The sequence below is a fragment of the Ictalurus punctatus genome, chromosome 19 (assembly GCF_001660625.3).
Source record: "Ictalurus punctatus breed USDA103 chromosome 19, Coco_2.0, whole genome shotgun sequence".
Taxonomy (NCBI): domain Eukaryota; kingdom Metazoa; phylum Chordata; class Actinopteri; order Siluriformes; family Ictaluridae; genus Ictalurus; species Ictalurus punctatus.
Genome location: NC_030434.2, coordinates 15,391,061 through 15,410,005, shown reverse-complemented (window position 1 = coordinate 15,410,005; position 18,945 = coordinate 15,391,061). Strand labels below are relative to the sequence as shown.

Sequence of the window (18,945 nt, the reverse complement as noted above, 5' to 3'; positions counted from 1 at the left end):
GTGGGCAGCAGTTCCTGAAAGCAGCCTGTCCGGCACAAACAACCATGACACAGTGATCATATTTTCATATTATCATATGATCAGCATTTGGCAAATTGCTGTGGTACAAGTGGAAAAATGCTTTATGATTTGCAGTCATTAGAAAATAATCAACTTCATGGTGGTAATGGCATCACACCCACCCCAGTCATTATTTTCCGAGCATGCCCCATTGCTTGATTCTCTACTAAATACAACTGAGAACATTAAGCCATCTACACTTAGCCACAGAGTGATTGGACTGCTCTTTATTTGTGCAAAAAAGTTAAACTGCTCATATTTCACTTTCATACAGCAAATATTCAGTTTAAGTGTACTAAACTTCAAATCTGCCATAACTTAAAATACATCAATTAATTTTTTTAAGCTTTGTGATTTACCTTCTTTAACCAACAGTTGAAATGTTTTATGAGCCAGTACCTTGAAGGTGCAGAAGTCAGTGCTGTAATAATTTGAGTTGTAAATGCTGCTCAATGATTTCTCCTGCCTATGATCTTGTACAAGAAAATCAAACTATTGAGTTGTAATTTTATTAAGTATTTCAGAGTTAACAATCCAGTATAGATATATGGGGAAAATATGGTTATAAAAAAAAAAGAAAAAAAAAAAAAAAAAAAAAAGAAATCAATCTTTTGCTAAATTTAGTTAAAATATATATATATAAAAAACCCCAAAAAACCCTTGACACATACACACTATAAGCAAAAATTAAAAATACACAAGCAAACCAGATAATCTGTTATGGTAGAACTCAGGGGTATAAACAGTGGTCTCCAGTGATATTTTCACCCGGGTATGCAACTGCATTAGAAACGCAATTTAATATATTAAGGGGTGTTGAAGCCGTGTGCTTTGGCAGTGAACACATGGCCTACACTTAAAGGCCAGACAGGTAGTTGCGAAGTGGAAGAATCCGCAAGTCCCTTTACACAACATCTCGTGTTCGTCTGACAGCACAGCAGAGCAACATGCTGAAGAGCATGCCAAAGATCTGTTGGTAAAGCCAGTTAACATCAAACATTAATAAGATTAGTGTGTATATATATATATATATATATATATATATATATATATATATATATATATATATATATATATCTCTCTCAAAGTAGCCATCTGTTTCTGCAAAATGTTACTCACCATGACCACACCAATGCCAATGCCCACACCTCCAATAATGTGCATCTTGGAATTAAACAACTCATCTATTGCAGCTGGGCAACTCTAAACAAATAATGATGGAAGGAAAGCAAGTTATCCATAAAAAAAAACAACCAAAGTGTTGGTCATTATAAGAAGAATGATGACTAGGTTTGTTAAAGGTGGATTGTTACCGTTGTGATTAACAGAGCTAAACCCTCCTTCTTTGGGCAGGTGTCTGCAGCACCATCAAAAACAGTTCCAGTTGGACCACAGCACTGAAGCTAATTAAAAGAGAACCAAAAAAAAAAAAAAACAAACAAAAAAAAAGGTACTCAACCAGGGTGAAAAATGGCCAGAGGTTTTAACCCCCCCCCCAAAAAAAGAAAGAAAAAAGGACATAAAACGCAAGACTTACACCAAGCTGAATGACTGTCAAAGTTTCTTTCAGTGCTGGCTGCTTTGTGCTTTGGTAAGCTGCATAGGTCTGCTCGTAGAATTGCTTTACCTCTTCAACAATCTGGGGTGGGAAGTAATTATGCAATGTTCTAATCTCTGAAAAAAGGAAAAACTCCATGCTGAGTGTAGAAATCTATTACCTTGTCTTTATTGGACAGCCCCCAGATTCCTGCGGCCACTTCTGCTGCAAAGATGATGAGCAGGAAAATAAAGAACTACAGAGATGGAGAAAGTAAATACACAATGTTTACTGTTACATGTTCAGAGCATGATGTTGTATCAATGTCCCAAGTACACAGCAAATACCTGTTGATCAAAACGTTGTAAAAATTTACAATTCTGATGCAGCCTCCTAATTGTATTAGTTACTGTAAGTAGTATAGTAAGCTACAAGTTATAAGTTAGCACATAAAATATACAGAATACATCCCAAAAGTCAGATGAATTCTTCAGGATGCTATAGCACTCACCAATCCCAGCATACATTGAGACTCTCTGAGGGCTCCACAGCACCCAAGGAAACCAACCACCATCATAAGTGCCCCAGCCACAATGAGGATGTAAACACCTTAGCAGCACAAAGAGTGGTCAGTATGAACAAAGAAACCCCTCAATAACTCAGCAAGATATTTAACAAGAGATTCAACACACTCATGTTTAATATATTATAAACAATAATAAATCATTTTAGCATAATTTAGGTTTTGCCTAATAACACTCGTGTTAACCACTGTGCCATATTCCAAGCCATTCTTTTTGTGCTGCATAGGCGTATTCAGTATGCAGGGAGTGCAAACAGAACAGACCCAGTGCTGAAGTCTGACCAACACCACCCACTATGTATTGTTGTAGGCAACCCATCATTAAGATATTTGCCATTGCAGCACAGCATGTAACTATTGTGGTCATGTTATGAGGTCTTACAAACTAATGAAGGGAGAAAGAGCCCAACATTTTTTCACAGGGTAAACAAACAAGACAGAACAATGAGTCTCTGTTGGTTTGGGGGGAAGAATTCAGAAAATGATGCTTCTCTGATGGGTTGCAGAAAACAGGAGGATATAGAGGGGGAAACATAATGCCTCATTTACCCTGTCTTATTAAACAAGACTACTGCTATGAGTCGAGCATGTCACCTACTAACATACTAACTAAAACTTACACAGCAGTCCTATCAGATTGACAGGCAAACAATTCACAGTGCAAGTTTAGATTCACTTCAAACCCACTAACATCAAATTCTTAAAATAGAGGCATTTCATTCAAAGTTTGGGATTACTAGACTTTAATCATGATGATCAACAAACCCCCACACTGTTTATTTAAAAAAAAAAATTTTTTTTTTAAAAATACTAAAGCATAAAATCTCTCTCAAAGAGCAGTAAACAAAAACTAGTCAGTATTTGGTGTGAAAACCCTTTGCTTTAAAAAAAAATATCTGCCTCACTTCTACAGACACTGGTGCACTTGCTTCTGTTTTTGCTGATGAACCAGACAACATTCGTTATATCTTTTGTCTGAAAAGTGGAATATTGAATAATGTGTTAAATTCTTTAACATGAACATTTTACTGCAACATGACTTTGTTGAAAAGTAATGTTTAGTAATCTACACTGTTTTTGTGTAGATTCCACTCAATGAAAAAGTCATAAAATAAAAACCTAAGAATTTGTATTTAAAAAAATTTGGGAGCCTAAGAGTTTTGCACAGTACTGTATATACACACTAACATTTCCGCTCTTTGTGGTGTGTGCCAATCTCTCAGCTCGCATGACCACATTCAAATGACTGAACATTTTTTGGGTGTGACCTGTTTCCATGACTACACAAACAGGGCAGCAGTGGGGGTTGGGTGGGATACTGAATCCTGATACCTGAACAGTGTTGTGTCTCTGAATGCTGAAAACAATATTGAATCTTAAATGAGAGTGAACTTTATTTACCAACAAGGAATGTGGAAGGGGCATCAGCCACTTGAAAAAGGCCTGCAGTCTGCTTGTCAAAACGTAGCCAGAGACCAACAGCCAGGACTCCTGTACCTGCAAGCTATTTAAAGCACAACACAAACATGGAAGTGAGATTTGTTTGCATTTCTTCCCAGCAGCAAGATAGCAGTCTCAGTTACAGACTGGCACAATGGTACCATATCAGTTAAGGAAATGTGTCAACAGCTCAGTTTTGGATAGGTAAAAAGCACTTATTGGAGGTTAAGAATTAACTCTACTCAAAGGAATCAAGACCAACCGGCCTAATAAAACAGACAGTCTCACTACCTCAGAGTTAAGAACAATGTTGACTTCATTTAATCCTCATTGCATCACAACTTCCAAAAGAAACTACACTGAATCAGTCTCATACCACACTGCATTATCTCCCATTATGTGGGATTTTACTCAAGAGGCAGACAACAGTTCACACAATATAAATGGATGTTTGGGAGACAAACCTAGTTAAAATCACCTGATATAACTTCCACAAGTGTACGGTATTCACTATTGTGTGACTCATTCAGTGGGCAGGCACGCTTACTAATGCACAAACATGTTGAACCACATTAAGGTTAAACCTAAAGTCAAGCAACAAAACATATGTTTGACAAGCCATGCTTGGGTTTCTGTAAATAGTTTCATCGGGAGTTAAAATAGCTTTTTGTTGAGATAAAAATGAGACTTGGGTGTGGGCAGTGTCACTCAAGTTTAGCACTCCTGAACACAAACTGGTTAGAAACCCCAGTATTGTGTAATTCACCATTATTTGTACAGTGCTTTTTACAAACACTGTCCAAATGAGCTTTACAGAAATAAAAATTTAGGATATAGATTTTACATGTATGAATTTATTGCTAATGGGCAAACCAGAGGCAACAGTGGCAAGGAAAAACTCCCCATTTACAGATTGGCTTTACAGGGAGCCAAATCCATTATAACCAATATAGGAACCTTTATGCCTCATTTGTTTATTTTATTTTTTCTTTTGTTGTTTTTTCCTGATTAGAGTACCTCAATCAATACAGATCATCAATCCCTGCTAAGTAAACCATCAAGCACTAGCCCCGATTTGGAGAACAGGTTTCCACTGACAAAAGTTAATTAGTCCTAGAGTTAGCAAGAGTTTTCTGCTGAGAATCTCCCTTTGAGTAAGATCATCCAAGACAGATATGATCCAGACCTAGCATTTATTTATTTATTGGTTTGTTTATTCATTCATTCATTCATTCATTCATCTGTAAATATACCCAAAATCATTTAACCTTCTAATTTAGCCACAGAATGAAAAAAAGAAAAGAAAAAAAAGCCAAACAAACAAACCACCATATTTGAATTACCAGGTCATGGATACCAAAATGCCTACGCCCTGCTTGGAGGGCAACATTGTTTAAGTAAAATTATAACTATGAATTTAACTTCCTGAAGTGCTTGAAGCGTCTTTCCTAGCTGCTAGTTTAACCCACAACCAGGCCACAACTTCCCCTCAAACAGCACTCTCATTTATTTGGAAGTGCCGTTACAATAAATGAGCGCAAAACACATTTACAGGAAGTAGTTTCCTAACAGTAGTCATACTTCCATGAAGTCTAGAATCTCTCAACTCCTATACCTCAAACACAGCTATTCCAACCACTTCAGAAGAAGTTTGAAACAATTCCCAGAGAATTACAAGATCAATTTAATAAAGGATTAAAGCACATGTTTATTTAGCCAACCCTAATATGTTTATATACATTACTGGTTTAAACAAACTACAACCATTTGCCAACATAAAAGGTAAATAAATACTTACCCAAAAAAGGAAATTAAAGCCAAACATCAAGTACTTGATGCAACTTAAACCACCTCCAACTCCCATAGTTAAACTTCAGGATTTCCAAGTGAAGAGAATCAATCAAACTTTTAAACCACAACGAAGTGCGTAACAGCTCTGTCAATTCTGTGAACGTATGTCTCCCCTTAAGAGAAATAGAGAGCCTAAACTAGGAAGGGAAAAAAAAAGAAAAGAACAAAAAAAAACTGCAACAAAACAACCAGCCAACCATGACCCTTTATGACTTTCCTGAGCCTCATTTGAATGGCTGAAAGAAAAGTGTGGGAGGGACAAGGTGTGGTAGGTGGTAGGATTCAGGAAATAGGGGTGAGTGGAATGTTCACGGAAGTGCAGGTGTATCTGATATCTCTAATATAACTGCCTTTTCAATAAACTCATTGGTGTGGATGTTGGATCTTTGACTTGGAGGCTGTGGCTTTGTGTATGAAGGCAACTGATCTGTAGAATTTTGTTTGAGTAAACTGGGGATTTCTGTGTTTATTTAAACCTGCAGTGCAGGTGTTGTTTTGTTTTTATTTACAAAAATGAAACACGAGTATTGGGTCAGGAGAGAAAGAAATAGTTAAATACTGATCAATTCGTGTAATCTCACACAAAAAAATGAGAGTAATTTAATATTTAATTGAAGTAAATTTAAATAAAAAAAATTATTTTATCCCCCCCCAAAAAAAAGGCAACCTGTCACAACATAAATAAATAAATAAATAAATAAATAAGTAACTTAGGCATTTCACTTTCAACTTAGATTGAAATAAAAATGAGGCCAAATTCTCCGTAGTCATTCATCAACAGGGGGAAGATTAGAGAATACACAACTTCACACTACTACAGTAAATGTACACCATTGGTTCCATTACTAAATAGTCCTGCTATGAAGGGTGCATTGTGTGGTTTGAGACATTCAGAGCCATGGGATTAATCTACACAGTGGAGGAAGAACACAGCACAAGCCATGCTACGAAATACTGACGTGCAAGTAGCTTTCAATAGCATTTTTCTACCTCAGACTTTAAAAATTCAAAATCATACATCCTGTAACTTTAAAATGACTAATGCAAAAATATTGGGCGGCTGTGGCTCAGGTGGTAGAGTGGGTTGGCCACTAAACGTAGGGTTGGCGGTTCGACTCCTGGCCCACATGACTCCACATGCCGAAGTGTCCTTGGGCAAGACACTGAACCCCAGGTTGCTCCCGATGACAAGTTAGCAGCTTGCATGGCAGCTCTACGACCATTGGTGTGTGAGTGTGTGTGTGTGTGTGTGAATGGGTGAATGAGACACAATGTAAAGCACTTTGGATAAAAGCGCTATATAAGTGCAGACCACCTAATGCCTGAAACATGCCTGTTCCTGAAAGAATAGCATTACAGGAGAAGTGACCAAGTTAGCAAGCTAAAGTGTTGCTCCAGATTTGGTCACCAAACCTGTTATCTATAGAAAGCTGCTGGAGTTCATATTCTCTTGTTTGTGTGAAAAAGTAATTCAAGACTGGTTCTCCAGCTGGAATCTTGGAAAGCAAACACAACTTTGCCATTGTTCTGTATTGTCTTTATTGTTCTCTGTTGTGGCTGATAGAATATCTCTCCATTCTTTATTCAGCCTCCATAGGGGTCAGTGGTAGCTCAGTAGTTAAGATGGTGGACTACTGATTGGAAGATAATGAGCTCAAATCCCAGCACTACCAAGTGTCCACTGCTGGGCCCTTGAGCAAGGCTTTTAACCCTCAACTGCTCAGCTGTATAAATGAGATAAATGTCTATCACTCTGGATAAGGGCCTCTGCCAAATGCTGTAAATGCTAAATAGTTTTGATGACTGACAAATAGGTGGATACTTGTTTACATGAAAAAGGTGTATGATTTTACTGTCTGTTTCCATGCTCTCTAAAAACTTCCGAAGTGGTGCCAGAGAGGTGTAGAACCTGAAATATCAGATGAAATGTTGAAACGTTTGAAGATAAAATATTTTAACTTTTATTACGTTACTTTTTTATTTTTACCTTGATATTCAAAAAGCCCCTGTTCATATTGTACAGGTACCACTAACTTATAACTGTAACCAATACCTAACAAAATTCTTATTTTTCCATGTTATCATTCACATACGTCAGGGAAAAATATTGATATTTTACTCAGAAACCTGTCATGTTATAAAAAAAGAAATGTTGTGGTTTCCATTTCATGTGGTTTTTAATGCACACAACAGAGTGCAAGTAATAACAACATGCTGGGTATGGGTATGGCATAGTTAGCAGCATGACTAAGGTAGTATGAGTTGCCTCTTGTGACATTCAAGGCATTCTGGAAAGTCAGGAATTTGAGTCTATGCTATAAATTAAACATGATGCGATTAGGCATTGTTCCGCCTGGAGCTAGTTTAACAAACGTGCAAACAATGACTTTTTATCTGATTTGCAAGTTGCCACGCCTCACTCTAAAAGTCTTGTGGGTGATAAGCCTTAAACCAAATTGACAACTTGTTTATAAAAATGGGCTAACACACCTATAAACACATATTTAACTATAGGTGTCCCTTTCCATGTTGGGATTTGTTTTCCCTCCAATGAGGAATACATTATGCAACAATTAGTTCCAGTCCACTAATTTGATTGGCCGAGTGGCATTCCAAGAGTGCTTATATTTAGTATAACTGCACCGGGAAGTTTTGCTGGGTGTATCACTCCACCAGTCAAGTTCATCTGTGCTCGCACTGCGGGCTTGTGCCTACAGCCGAGTTACAGACGAGCTGATACTCAACCGCACTCTTGCTTGTGCAATATTGTTTAATTCTATTATGGTTTGTTTTTCTATATACTATATATATATACTATATATACTATATATATAAAGTATTTAATATACTTTTCATAATTTTATACACCAGAACTCTAAGAGAACCTTCAGTAAAATATTCAGAAACTGCCCAATACTAAAACACCACAGCTGATGTGTAGCATGGGTCTGGAGTGTGAGTGTGACACACCCATACCAACTTGCCCTTTCCATTTGGTTTGATTTCCCTAGCCACTGGATGAAAGATTTGGGAATTTCTCCTTGTCTGCTAGGACAAAATTGCTATTGTGACACTTTCTACTTGAGAAGAACATTTTGTAACATAGTTTGTGCTGCGCCGTTTTCTACTGTGTAGATTAATCTGACGTTTACAGTAAGCAAGCAATTCACCTTCAATGACAACTCAGGGCTGCATTCCAATGCACATTCTATCGAACGAATAAGATCCCTGTATAGCAATGACACCATTAGTGTACTGTAATGTATACTTATAAGTTTTATTCTAAGTCTGCAGAGCTGTGTTTGTTAATTCTCTGACCTGATCACAAGTGTCATGGACTAACTACAATCCAGCTACATAAAACACAAGGCCTTGTTGATGGACAAAGGTTTCTTTCCGTTATGATGTTGGTGGCTCTGGGTGAAACTATACCAGAAATTTGGGAGAAGGTTTTGGTTGCCCTCCTTTCCAGTATGATGATGTAGGGCATATCTGAGCTAACATATGAACATGAAGTACTCTTATGGAATTTACAACATGACTTACAGTAGCTCAAAAACGATATACAAGCACCGGTCATTTTATTAGGAACACCAGACCAAACCTGGATTGGATACCCTTTACTCTCAGAACAGCTTCAATTCTCTGTGGCATGAATTTCACATGGTGCTGGAAATTCTGGTCCATTTTATTTGCAGCAGATTTGTCAACTGAACATTCATGCTGTGAATCTCCCATTCTACCACACCCTAAATGTGCTCTGGTGACTGGGAGGACATTGAAGAATACTGAACTCAAAGTCATGTTCATGGTGCCAGTTTGAGATGGCATGCTTTGTGAAATAGTGTCTTATCATACTAGGATCCGTTATGATATTGGTTAAATGTAGCCATAAAGAGATGCATACTGTATGGTGAGCAACAATACTCAGGCTGTAGTATTCCAACAATGCTCAATTGGTATTGAAGGGCCAAATGTGTGCTAAGATATCATTTACCACACCATGACACCAACACCACCAGCCTGAACTGTTGACACAAGGCAGGTTGGGTTCATGGATTCATTCTTTGATGTGAAATTCTGAGGCTATCATCTGCGTGTCACAGCATAAACCAAGATTAATCAGACCAGGTGACATTTTTATTCAACTATCCAGGTTCTAATCTGAACTGCCAAATGATCTTTGAATCAGTGCTCTAAATTACAATCGTCTTGTGGATCATTATTCACAAACCACATCCATGTTTTTAGTACTGCTTCTGTGTTTATGGTTCTTTCACAACACTCACAATGGTGGTGTTTTACAGTCGGTTCTGTCTTAAATACCTTATGGTGGACACACATTGTGATGTGGTGTTATAGAAACCAGAAAGTTGCTTTACTGTACTGCCTGCTGTAGTGTAAACAGTGCTGCTAGAAACATGAGAGCTGTGATATGTCATAACAGGAATGTGCCATAACTCTGAATGCAAAGGGAAAATTCTGAGGGGGAAAAAAACTGTTATTCTGTTATTCCACTAGAGGGAGTAATCATCCAGTGACCACTAGCAATCGCCTTCATTTCATTAGTAAACTGAAAATGTGAAGCTGGAACCATGTCTCTTTCCAAATCCCAGTTCAAGAGGGGGTGAATACTATGCAAGCACTGTGTGTATGAATGGTTACGACGGCGTTATAGTGCCATGTAAAAAAACAACAACAAGAATTCGAGAGAAGCTCTTCTATTTCTCAAGAAATAAACACACAAAAATGACCAAATGTGTATTTTCTTGCTCTGGAGTGGACAGAAATCAAAGTATATTTTTAATACACATTTGGTCATTTTTGTGTGATTATTGAGAAATAGAAGAGCGAATCTCGAATCTGCGAATATCCAATATAAAATGTTTACCATGGTGTATTTTTGACTTTATTCTCATAATTATGACTTTATTCTAGTAATTTTGACTTTATTCTCAAAATATTACGACTTCTCGTAATTTTGACTTCATTCTCAAAGTATATTATTCTCGTAATTTTTAATTCATTCTCAAAATATTATGACTTTATTTTAATAAAAAAAAACTATTTATAATCAGTAAATTATAAATAGATAAATTATAAATTATAATCAGAAAAAACTTTATTTTTTCATGGCATTAAAATGACGTCGTAAATTGTTAAACCATAATTTGGAAAATATATATATTTTTCCCTGTTCATATGTAAGTGATATACCCTACTTGTGCATTCACAATGTACGTATCAGATAAATGCAGAAAAGTTGTCTACTAAACTGAATTTTTTGGGCCAAGACCACTTGAGATTAAATGTAGTGTGACCCTTTACCTAAAATGTCTTTACCATGTCCCAGGGATTAATACCTTGACTAGGGATTAATTCTGATTGTCCACCATAATGGACTTCCTATTAAAACCAGTCATTATGGATATACTTTTCTTTCCTTTTAAGTGTAAACTAGCGCAAAATCTTTCTGCAATTTCAGAAATTTAAACCAAAGCTACCATTATAAAATAAATAGAAGTTTACTGTACACTAAAACCAGGTTCAAAATATTGTACATAGTGTTCTCTGTCCTACCAGCACACCTAAATCAACACTTAGAAATGTACAGTGCTGGGGAACTCCTGGAGCAGGACTGGGAAACACTGGCTCAGGTCAATCCAGAACTGTCATAATCCAGCTAATGGAGATGGTCACAGTTTATTTGCAATCTGGAATATAGAGCTGTTCGTTAATCAGTATTGCCCCACTAACATTTACACAGTTGAGCATACTGACCAATCCCATATGTTTCGATTTGGAAGAATTGTGATGTACACATGATTGAATAAAAAGTAAACAAGTAAATGCATATCACAAATGCAATGTATTTTTACATTTTATCCATATTTATCCTAGTGAAAAGCTTGATTGACCAGCATCTGCCTATGTCTTAGAATGAAATTAAACAAAAAGAAATAAAGGATTATTGCAACTCACCCAAATAAAAAAATTAAAGACGAAAATGAGATATTTGATCGCCTGCTCTCCACTTGTTAATGCTGCCATGACAAATTCCACCAAGAAGTCACAACCTTGTAATAAAGTCACCGCAGATGGTTTTTCTCTTCCAGATGATAAAACAATTATATTCCAAAGAAACGCAGAGAGAAAGTTGTGTTGATTTTGCGATGGTCAGTGCCACTCCTCTTGTGGGGATATGAGAGATGTGTTTATGTGTGTTTGTGAGTTGGAGTGAAAGAGAGAGAAAGGGTGGGAGGAGTGAATAACAGTACATAGACAAAAGGACCACAGAGGAGCAGAGGAATAAGACATGGGGATGAACTGCATACTTAATAACACAGCTACATTTTCAAACACTACATTATGGAAGCAGGCAGTTTGGGGGTGTAGCATAACATCAAACCAGCTAAATAATAAAATAAAAATAAATAAATAAATAAATAATATATACGTGTGTGTGTGTGTGTGTGTGTGTGTGTGTGTGTGTAACTGAGTGCAACAGTCTGCACAATTCAATTGACTTTTATTTATATAGTTATAATGGACATTGTCACAAAGAAACCTACAGAGGAACCAGAGGAACATAATTTTTCCCCCATTTATTTTCATTTTCATAAATAAGAAAAAGGCCAACATGTAAGTGTTGAGATATTAATAATGGAAATCCAGAATGATAGACTTGGCATTTGTATCCTCTGAACAGCTTTTGGATTATTTAGCTGTTAATATATTTCATCATGTATGTTAGATGCCACACACACATTAATATTAAATATAATTTATAAAAAATATTGGAATACATGTAAAACCTTTTATTTATTTTTTTACTTTAAAAGTCAAGTTTTTCTATAATGACTCAGGTTCTGACAGTGAGATCATTGTTTTACAGTGGCTGCATTTGCACAGAACTGTCCAGAAATGTATGGGATGCTCCTCCATGTACAGGAGAGAAGGAGGTAAGCTGAGGTCAGTGCTGTTGCAGTGCCACTACAACAGATGAATGCTGAAAGCAGCTATTATTTTCTTTTCAGATTCCATTTTCTATTTTTATTTTTTATAGTTCATAGGATACAATAGGATTACAGTGTATATAACAAACAGAGGTCTAGCACTGTGACACAAACCAACTACACACCCAGAAAATGTCATTGAGTAACCATAAGTCTATAAAATATATATTAATTTTAATCCAGCGCAGGGAAATGTGTAGCCCTTTACACGTACTGTCAGTGCTGATAGTTAATATGCAGTGCCTTACTCATCTTTGCTTGACACTGTATATATGGAGTGTGACAGATCATCCTCCCTCGTATCAATAATGTTTATAGCTTTGTCTGCTAGTGTTGGACTGGTACAGACAGGAGGACAGTGGGGATGACAATTGTGCCTTGGCAAAGGGACTGTTTTGTACAGAATAATAGAGCCCATTGTCACAGTCAAGGCGCCGCTCTCCCTCACCCACTCACCAATCACCCAAATCCGTCAGTGCCGCACGTCATTCTTCACAACCAGAACAAAATAGATGTCAGATATTTAAAATCAGTAGAATGTGCCAGCAAGGAATTATTATGAATTAAAGCACTATCATCAAAAGAAGGAAATACATTTAAATGTATTCATTTTGGCAGAAGCTCTGATCCAGAATCACTTACAAGAGTCAAAATACAGTTGACGTATGTAAAAGAGCTTTTGGGAATTTGAACGCACAAGTTTCAGGTCACAAGCATGAATTTCTTTAATTTAATAGTCACAAGTAGGACGTTTGTTTTGGTGGAAACCTAAAATTGCTCTTCATGCTGAGAAAACCATCCCCACAATGCAGCACAGTGTCGGTAGCATCATGTTAAATTATCACTGGCCTCCTTGTTATTTCTTCACCTAATGCTCTCCTTATCCGGCCACCAACCTTTTTATATTGATTTTCCTCCACAACAGTATTATGGGTTATTTTCTGTAGATATGATGTGGAAAAGTTCAAGGGGGTAAATACTCATGCAAGGCACTGTTAGTTACATGAAACATCAACAAACAAATACTCCACTCCACTAATATTGGCACCCTTGGTAAATATGAGGAAAGAAGGCTGTGAAAATTTGTCTTTATTCTTTAACCTTTTGATCTTTTATTTTAAAAAATTGCAAAAATACTCTGCTCTCATGGATATCAAACATATTTGTTCAATATAGGTGTGCAACAATTATTGGCACCCATGAATTAATATGAGAAAATATATTTGAAGTATATTCCCATTGATATTTTACATTTTTAGTACACCTGGGTGATTGGGAACAGGACATTGTTCAACCATGATCTCCTGTTTCACAGGGGTATAAATATGAGGTAACACACAGGCCAAATTCCCTTAGTCATTCATAACAATGGGTAAAACCAAGGAATATAGCCATGATGTGCAGCAAAAGGTTGTTGAGCTTCACAAAATGGGAAGTGTCTATAAGAAAATAGCACAAGCATTGAAAATACCCATTTCCACCATCAGGGCAATAATTAAGAAGTTCCAGTCAACTGGAAATGTTATGAATCAACCTGGAATTGGATGTTTGTCTATATTGTCTCAGCACACTGTGAAGAGGATGGTTTGAGTGGTCAAAAAATCTCCAAGGATCACAGCTGGAGAATTGCAGAAGTTAGTTGTGTCTTGGGGTCAGAAACTCTCCAAAACTACAAACCGAAGTCACCTACATCACCACAAGTTGTTTGAAAGGGTTTCTAGAAAACAAGCCTCTATTCTCATCCAAAAACAAACTCAAGTGTCTTGTTTTCCAGACACTATTGGAACTTCAACTGGGATCGGGTTCTATGGTCAGATGAAACCAAAATAGAGCTTTTTAGCAATAAACACCAGAGGTGGTTTTGGCACACACAGAGAGGTAGCCATATGGAAAAGTACCTCATGCCCACGGTTAAATATGGTGGTGGCTCTTTAATGTTTTGGGGCTGTTTCTCTGCCAGAGGACCGTGACATTTTGTCAAAAAATCAAGGTCCTGCCCTGGCCATCCCACTCCCCTGACTTGAAACCCATAGAAAACCCATAGGGTGAACTGAAGTGACCAGCCTGGACCTCGAAATTTGAAGGATCTGGAGAGATTCTGTATGGAGGAATGGTCTCAGATCCCTTGCCATGTATTCTCCAACCTCATGAGGCATTATAGGAGAAGACTCAGAGCTGTCAACTTATCAAAGGGTAGCACAAAGTGTTGACTATAAGGGTGTCAATAATTGTTGCACACCTATACTTAACAAATTTTAACAAAGATTTTTTTTTATTGATAAACCTATGTTTTGTTTGCAATTGTTGATATCAATGAAAACAGAGTATTTTTGTGATTTTTTTTAACAAAAGATCAAAAGGTTAAACAATAGACAATTTTTCACAGCCTTCTTTGCTCATATTTACCTCACAAGGGTGCCAATATTAGTGGAGGGCACTGTATATATTATGATAGATTGAGCTTTCTTTGTAAATAGCATCCTTGCCAATGGAATACCCAGGGATCATCCAGCAACTATTTAAAATGGTTAATTTTTAAAGATATTACTGCTTTGTGTGAAATGCAGAAGCATAAAAGCCCTTATATTCCAAATAACTGTTTATTTAAAAAAATAAATAAATAAATAAAATAAATGCAATTTTATAAAAGAGGTCAGGTGCAAGAAGCATTTCCTCTGGAGCAGGTGAGGCAATTGTAATTCGTCCTGATCATGATGGGGCAAAGACTGGTGAGCAGGAGATGATGGGTGCTCAAACATGAAGCCACAGTCTTTAAATGTGTCCTCTTATATTTCATATTCTCCTTTTCTACCAGTAGGTGGCTCTCTTTGGCTTTTTCTGATTATTCAAATTTTGAAGAAAAGCTTTATTTGTTGGCTATTAGAGTCATGTCAGCCATTTTTCAGTCCTGCAGAGTGAAAAGCACGCTTTATTATATGATCTTGCACTAAATCTTCCTTCATATGTTGTGTAAAGAGTTTTATAAGCTTTTTGCTTGTAAGTTTTATTGTTCATTCTTGTAATTTTTTTAATGTCATGTACATGTATTTAGTTAATTCGGCTATTTTGAAGCTTCTTAAGCAGCACCATGTGCTGAGCGCATAGTCTTAGAGATCAGTTGTGTCTTCTGTAATAACTGAATCTAATTATTCATAATTGGAAGACTATAAGTTGGAGTCATTCGCTAATGTATATAAAGTAAGCATATTTATAGTTTCTTTTCAGTTTCACAGAAAATATCATGAGATTTTTTTTACATGATTGCACTCAATAAACTCAAGTAAAAGATGTCAAAGATGTCTCCTCAGTGGTTATTCAAGCCTCTTGATCAACTAAAATGTGTTTAGCATTCAAAGCCCTGTGGGCAGAGGCAGGGCCATTACCACCATAGACACAGAGGGGGACACGTCCCCCCAGTAATCAGTTATGGCCAAATTGTCAGCCTCCCAATATTTTATATTTTTTATGCTGCTCTGCTGCACTCAATTATTCACCGATAAGTATGTTGTTAGGATGACAAAAAGTTAAAGAAATGAGTAATTGAATGTAGGCTGGTCTGTCTAGCAATAACGCTCTTCAATGTCAGAATGTTTGAAATGGTCAAATGACTGTGAGGTCAAATGTAAGCTAAGTAACTAAACTTGAATATTTTTCAACTGTTTTACGAGTGAAACATTAAATGACTGAGAGTAATATCCAGGACTGCAAACATTTACGTGATTCATGTAATGTAATGTGTTATTGTCAACGTGAGGAGACGAGAAACATTAACGGAGTCGTTATTTTATATTTTGTAATTATTTTGAAGGCATCTTTGCATGTGCCTAAAATGTTAGATATAAATGCACAGTACTGTACATATAAATATTTGGATCTTTATTACATAGAGAATTAAAAGGACCATGAGAGGACCCCCCCCCCTCCCCATCCCCTCGCAATGTTCAGGATGTGGTTATGGCTTTGGGCAGAGGACAGAATAAAATTCCTTTATTATATAAATATAATTTATTAAAGCCCCCTTCACTTCTAGGTCTCGTCCACAGTGACTTCTCAGGGCACTATAAGCTATATGATGAACACAAGGGGAAGAGAAGAGGACAGTACAAGGTCTGGTCAGAGGTTTGTTGAGGCAGTCTCAGCTGGGAAACAGAACGTCAGGCCCGAATTAGCCAATCTCTTCCAGTCCTGTGCCATACCCAGTTACCCAGTCTCTGGTGTATGTGAGAGAATTGTAATGAGTCTGGCTTTCCATGACAAATGTTAATGAGGTGGTTTACAGGATGCATGGGTAGATGGTGCATTGTTGTTCATCCACTGTGTTTCCAATACTTCTGATAGACAGCTAGCACTTTGTAACCTCTTCTTTTCAGCACACTTTCCTTCCTACCTTCACCATGAGACTGCAGTGCTGGGCTAGAGTAGCCTTGGACCAGTATGACTTGATGACCTCTAATTTGGCGCCTCCCTTCCTTTGCTGCACTTAGCCAACAATGTCCTTTTACTGGAGTGCAGCCTTTTCCTGCAAGGCTGCCTATGCTGGTGTCCACATCTTCATGGTTGACATGTGAGGATACTGTGTCTAGAAACAGATCATGAGACTCTGACAGCATCATGTTCGGCCATACTTATTAATTCTATCAGGAAACTGTGACAGCCCTGGACATTTCTATGGCATTTTGATCTGTAGCTGATGGGTTATCAAATGATATGGATATTTGCGGTGGCTGAATTACTGTTTTGTGAACCCTCTGAGCTGCAACTCCAGTAAATACCAGTAAATAGTCATCTATCCAGGGCATCTATGTTGCAAATGCACATGAAATTATGTGCTGACAGTGTTCTGCATATGGGACACAAGGCCGAGCATCTGCAATTTTCACCAGCATTGCACGTAGACCGTGGTTTGCCAGGACAAGTCCATTGTTAGGGATAATTATGTGAATCTCCCTCTTTCAGACAGTACAATATACATCACGAGATGCAATATACAATATGATACAAACCCAATACAGTTAAACAAGTGACAATGTAATACAGTTTAATATTTAATATTTAATATTGATGTGATGCGATTCAGTTCAGTACCAATATTCACTTTAATTGAGTTACAATTCATTAAGATTCACTTCAGTTGAATTGAACATGCATTGATGTATCATAGTTTTGACTTTGTATGGATTTAATTTCAAAGCATTTCTTTACTGTTTTGATTTTGGCTGAAAATTAGTATTAATTCTCTGTATTATATTCATTCTTTACAATTCTACTACAGTAGAAGGATACACCTTTTACTAAAATGTTGACGACTTTATATTATGTATCTGTGTTCCAGATTTTTTTAGGCTTCTAAAAATGGTAACACCAGTGACAGGCTGAACTTATTACCATCTAAAATACCAAACAACATACATTTGTGAAATACAGGGAGAATGTGTCAACTGACCATTCATAGTTTTGAATCATCACTCCTCACACTGACCTTTTGTCACAGGAAGTAACTATGGTCAAATCCATTAAAAATGAATCCATTAAACACACACACAGCGCGCGTGTGCGGGTAGCTTTCTGTAGTACCATTATTTTTCACCAGGGGGCTGCAGCTGAGAGGTTGAAAACCTTTTAGATTTTCAATGAATGTCAAGCAATAAATATTATTTACCAGTGGATATTATTTCCAACGTTACACTGCAATCCAAACTTGTCAAGCGTTATCAACGCTCTTGTTTTAAAAAAGTATTAAACAGGGATAAAGACAGATTTCAGACTATATACTTTTCTGTGTGCAAAGTTAATTGAACAGTTGTGTGAATGCTGTGAAGAGTAAGCATGTCATTGAAGCACATCAGCTGAGGATTTTTGATGCCCCCCCCCCGTTGCTCGTTGGCTTTGAGTGCCTTAAGGTGTTTTCCAGAAGAAAACATTTGAAAAAAGTAATATTTGTGCTGAAATATATCTGCAGCATTTCTGCTGGCTCTATTCACAGGTCCAGATTGCTGCCAGTGACTTATGTTATGTTTATCAGAATAGTCTTGAAAAGTAATTGAGAAAAACAAACATTTCCACACAAATAATAATAGGGCCTATGTTCCTATATATATATATATATATATATATATATATATATATATATATATATATATATATATATATATATAGGCAGTTATACACATGAACGTTGACACTGATGAATGTTACACAGGAAATTAAATTGAAATAGAAGGAAAAGGAGAAGGATATGATAAGGATAAGGGAAAACAATGAGTAGAACTACTAAAAGAGTGAGTCACTGAGAAAGTTACTAAGCCAAACGGATTGTTTATGAGAGTCCTAATAAGCTCACAGAGAAGAGACAGAAAAAAACAGGTGTAGGTTATGAGCAGGCGCTGTCAGGGTGGAGCTGCCGCAGGAGAACCAATCAGAAGCAGATTAGTCTGTATGCGACACCTCAGGGGGAGCTA

The 18,945-nt window shown here is 36.9% G+C and overlaps 1 protein-coding gene across 2 annotated transcripts; it reads right to left on the bottom strand.

The window, feature by feature from the left end:
• Nucleotides 1-271: 271 nt before the first annotated feature.
• Nucleotides 272-11,660, bottom strand: cd9b (CD9 molecule b). Of its 2 annotated transcripts, none has more exons than XM_017494735.3 (8): nt 11,454-11,660; nt 3,582-3,684; nt 2,109-2,206; nt 1,779-1,853; nt 1,598-1,699; nt 1,374-1,463; nt 1,180-1,263; nt 272-1,030 (listed from the first exon to the last, which is right to left on the bottom strand). In XM_017494735.3, exons 1-8 carry the CDS (start codon nt 11,520-11,522, stop codon nt 965-967), a joined length of 687 nt encoding a protein of 228 aa, XP_017350224.1. In that variant the 5' UTR covers nt 11,523-11,660; the 3' UTR covers nt 272-964. The 2 variants fall into 2 exon arrangements, with proteins under 2 accessions (XP_017350224.1, XP_017350225.1); XM_017494736.3 differs by lacking the exon at nt 11,454-11,660 and adding an exon at nt 5,419-5,618.
• Nucleotides 11,661-18,945: the final 7,285 nt, after the last annotated feature.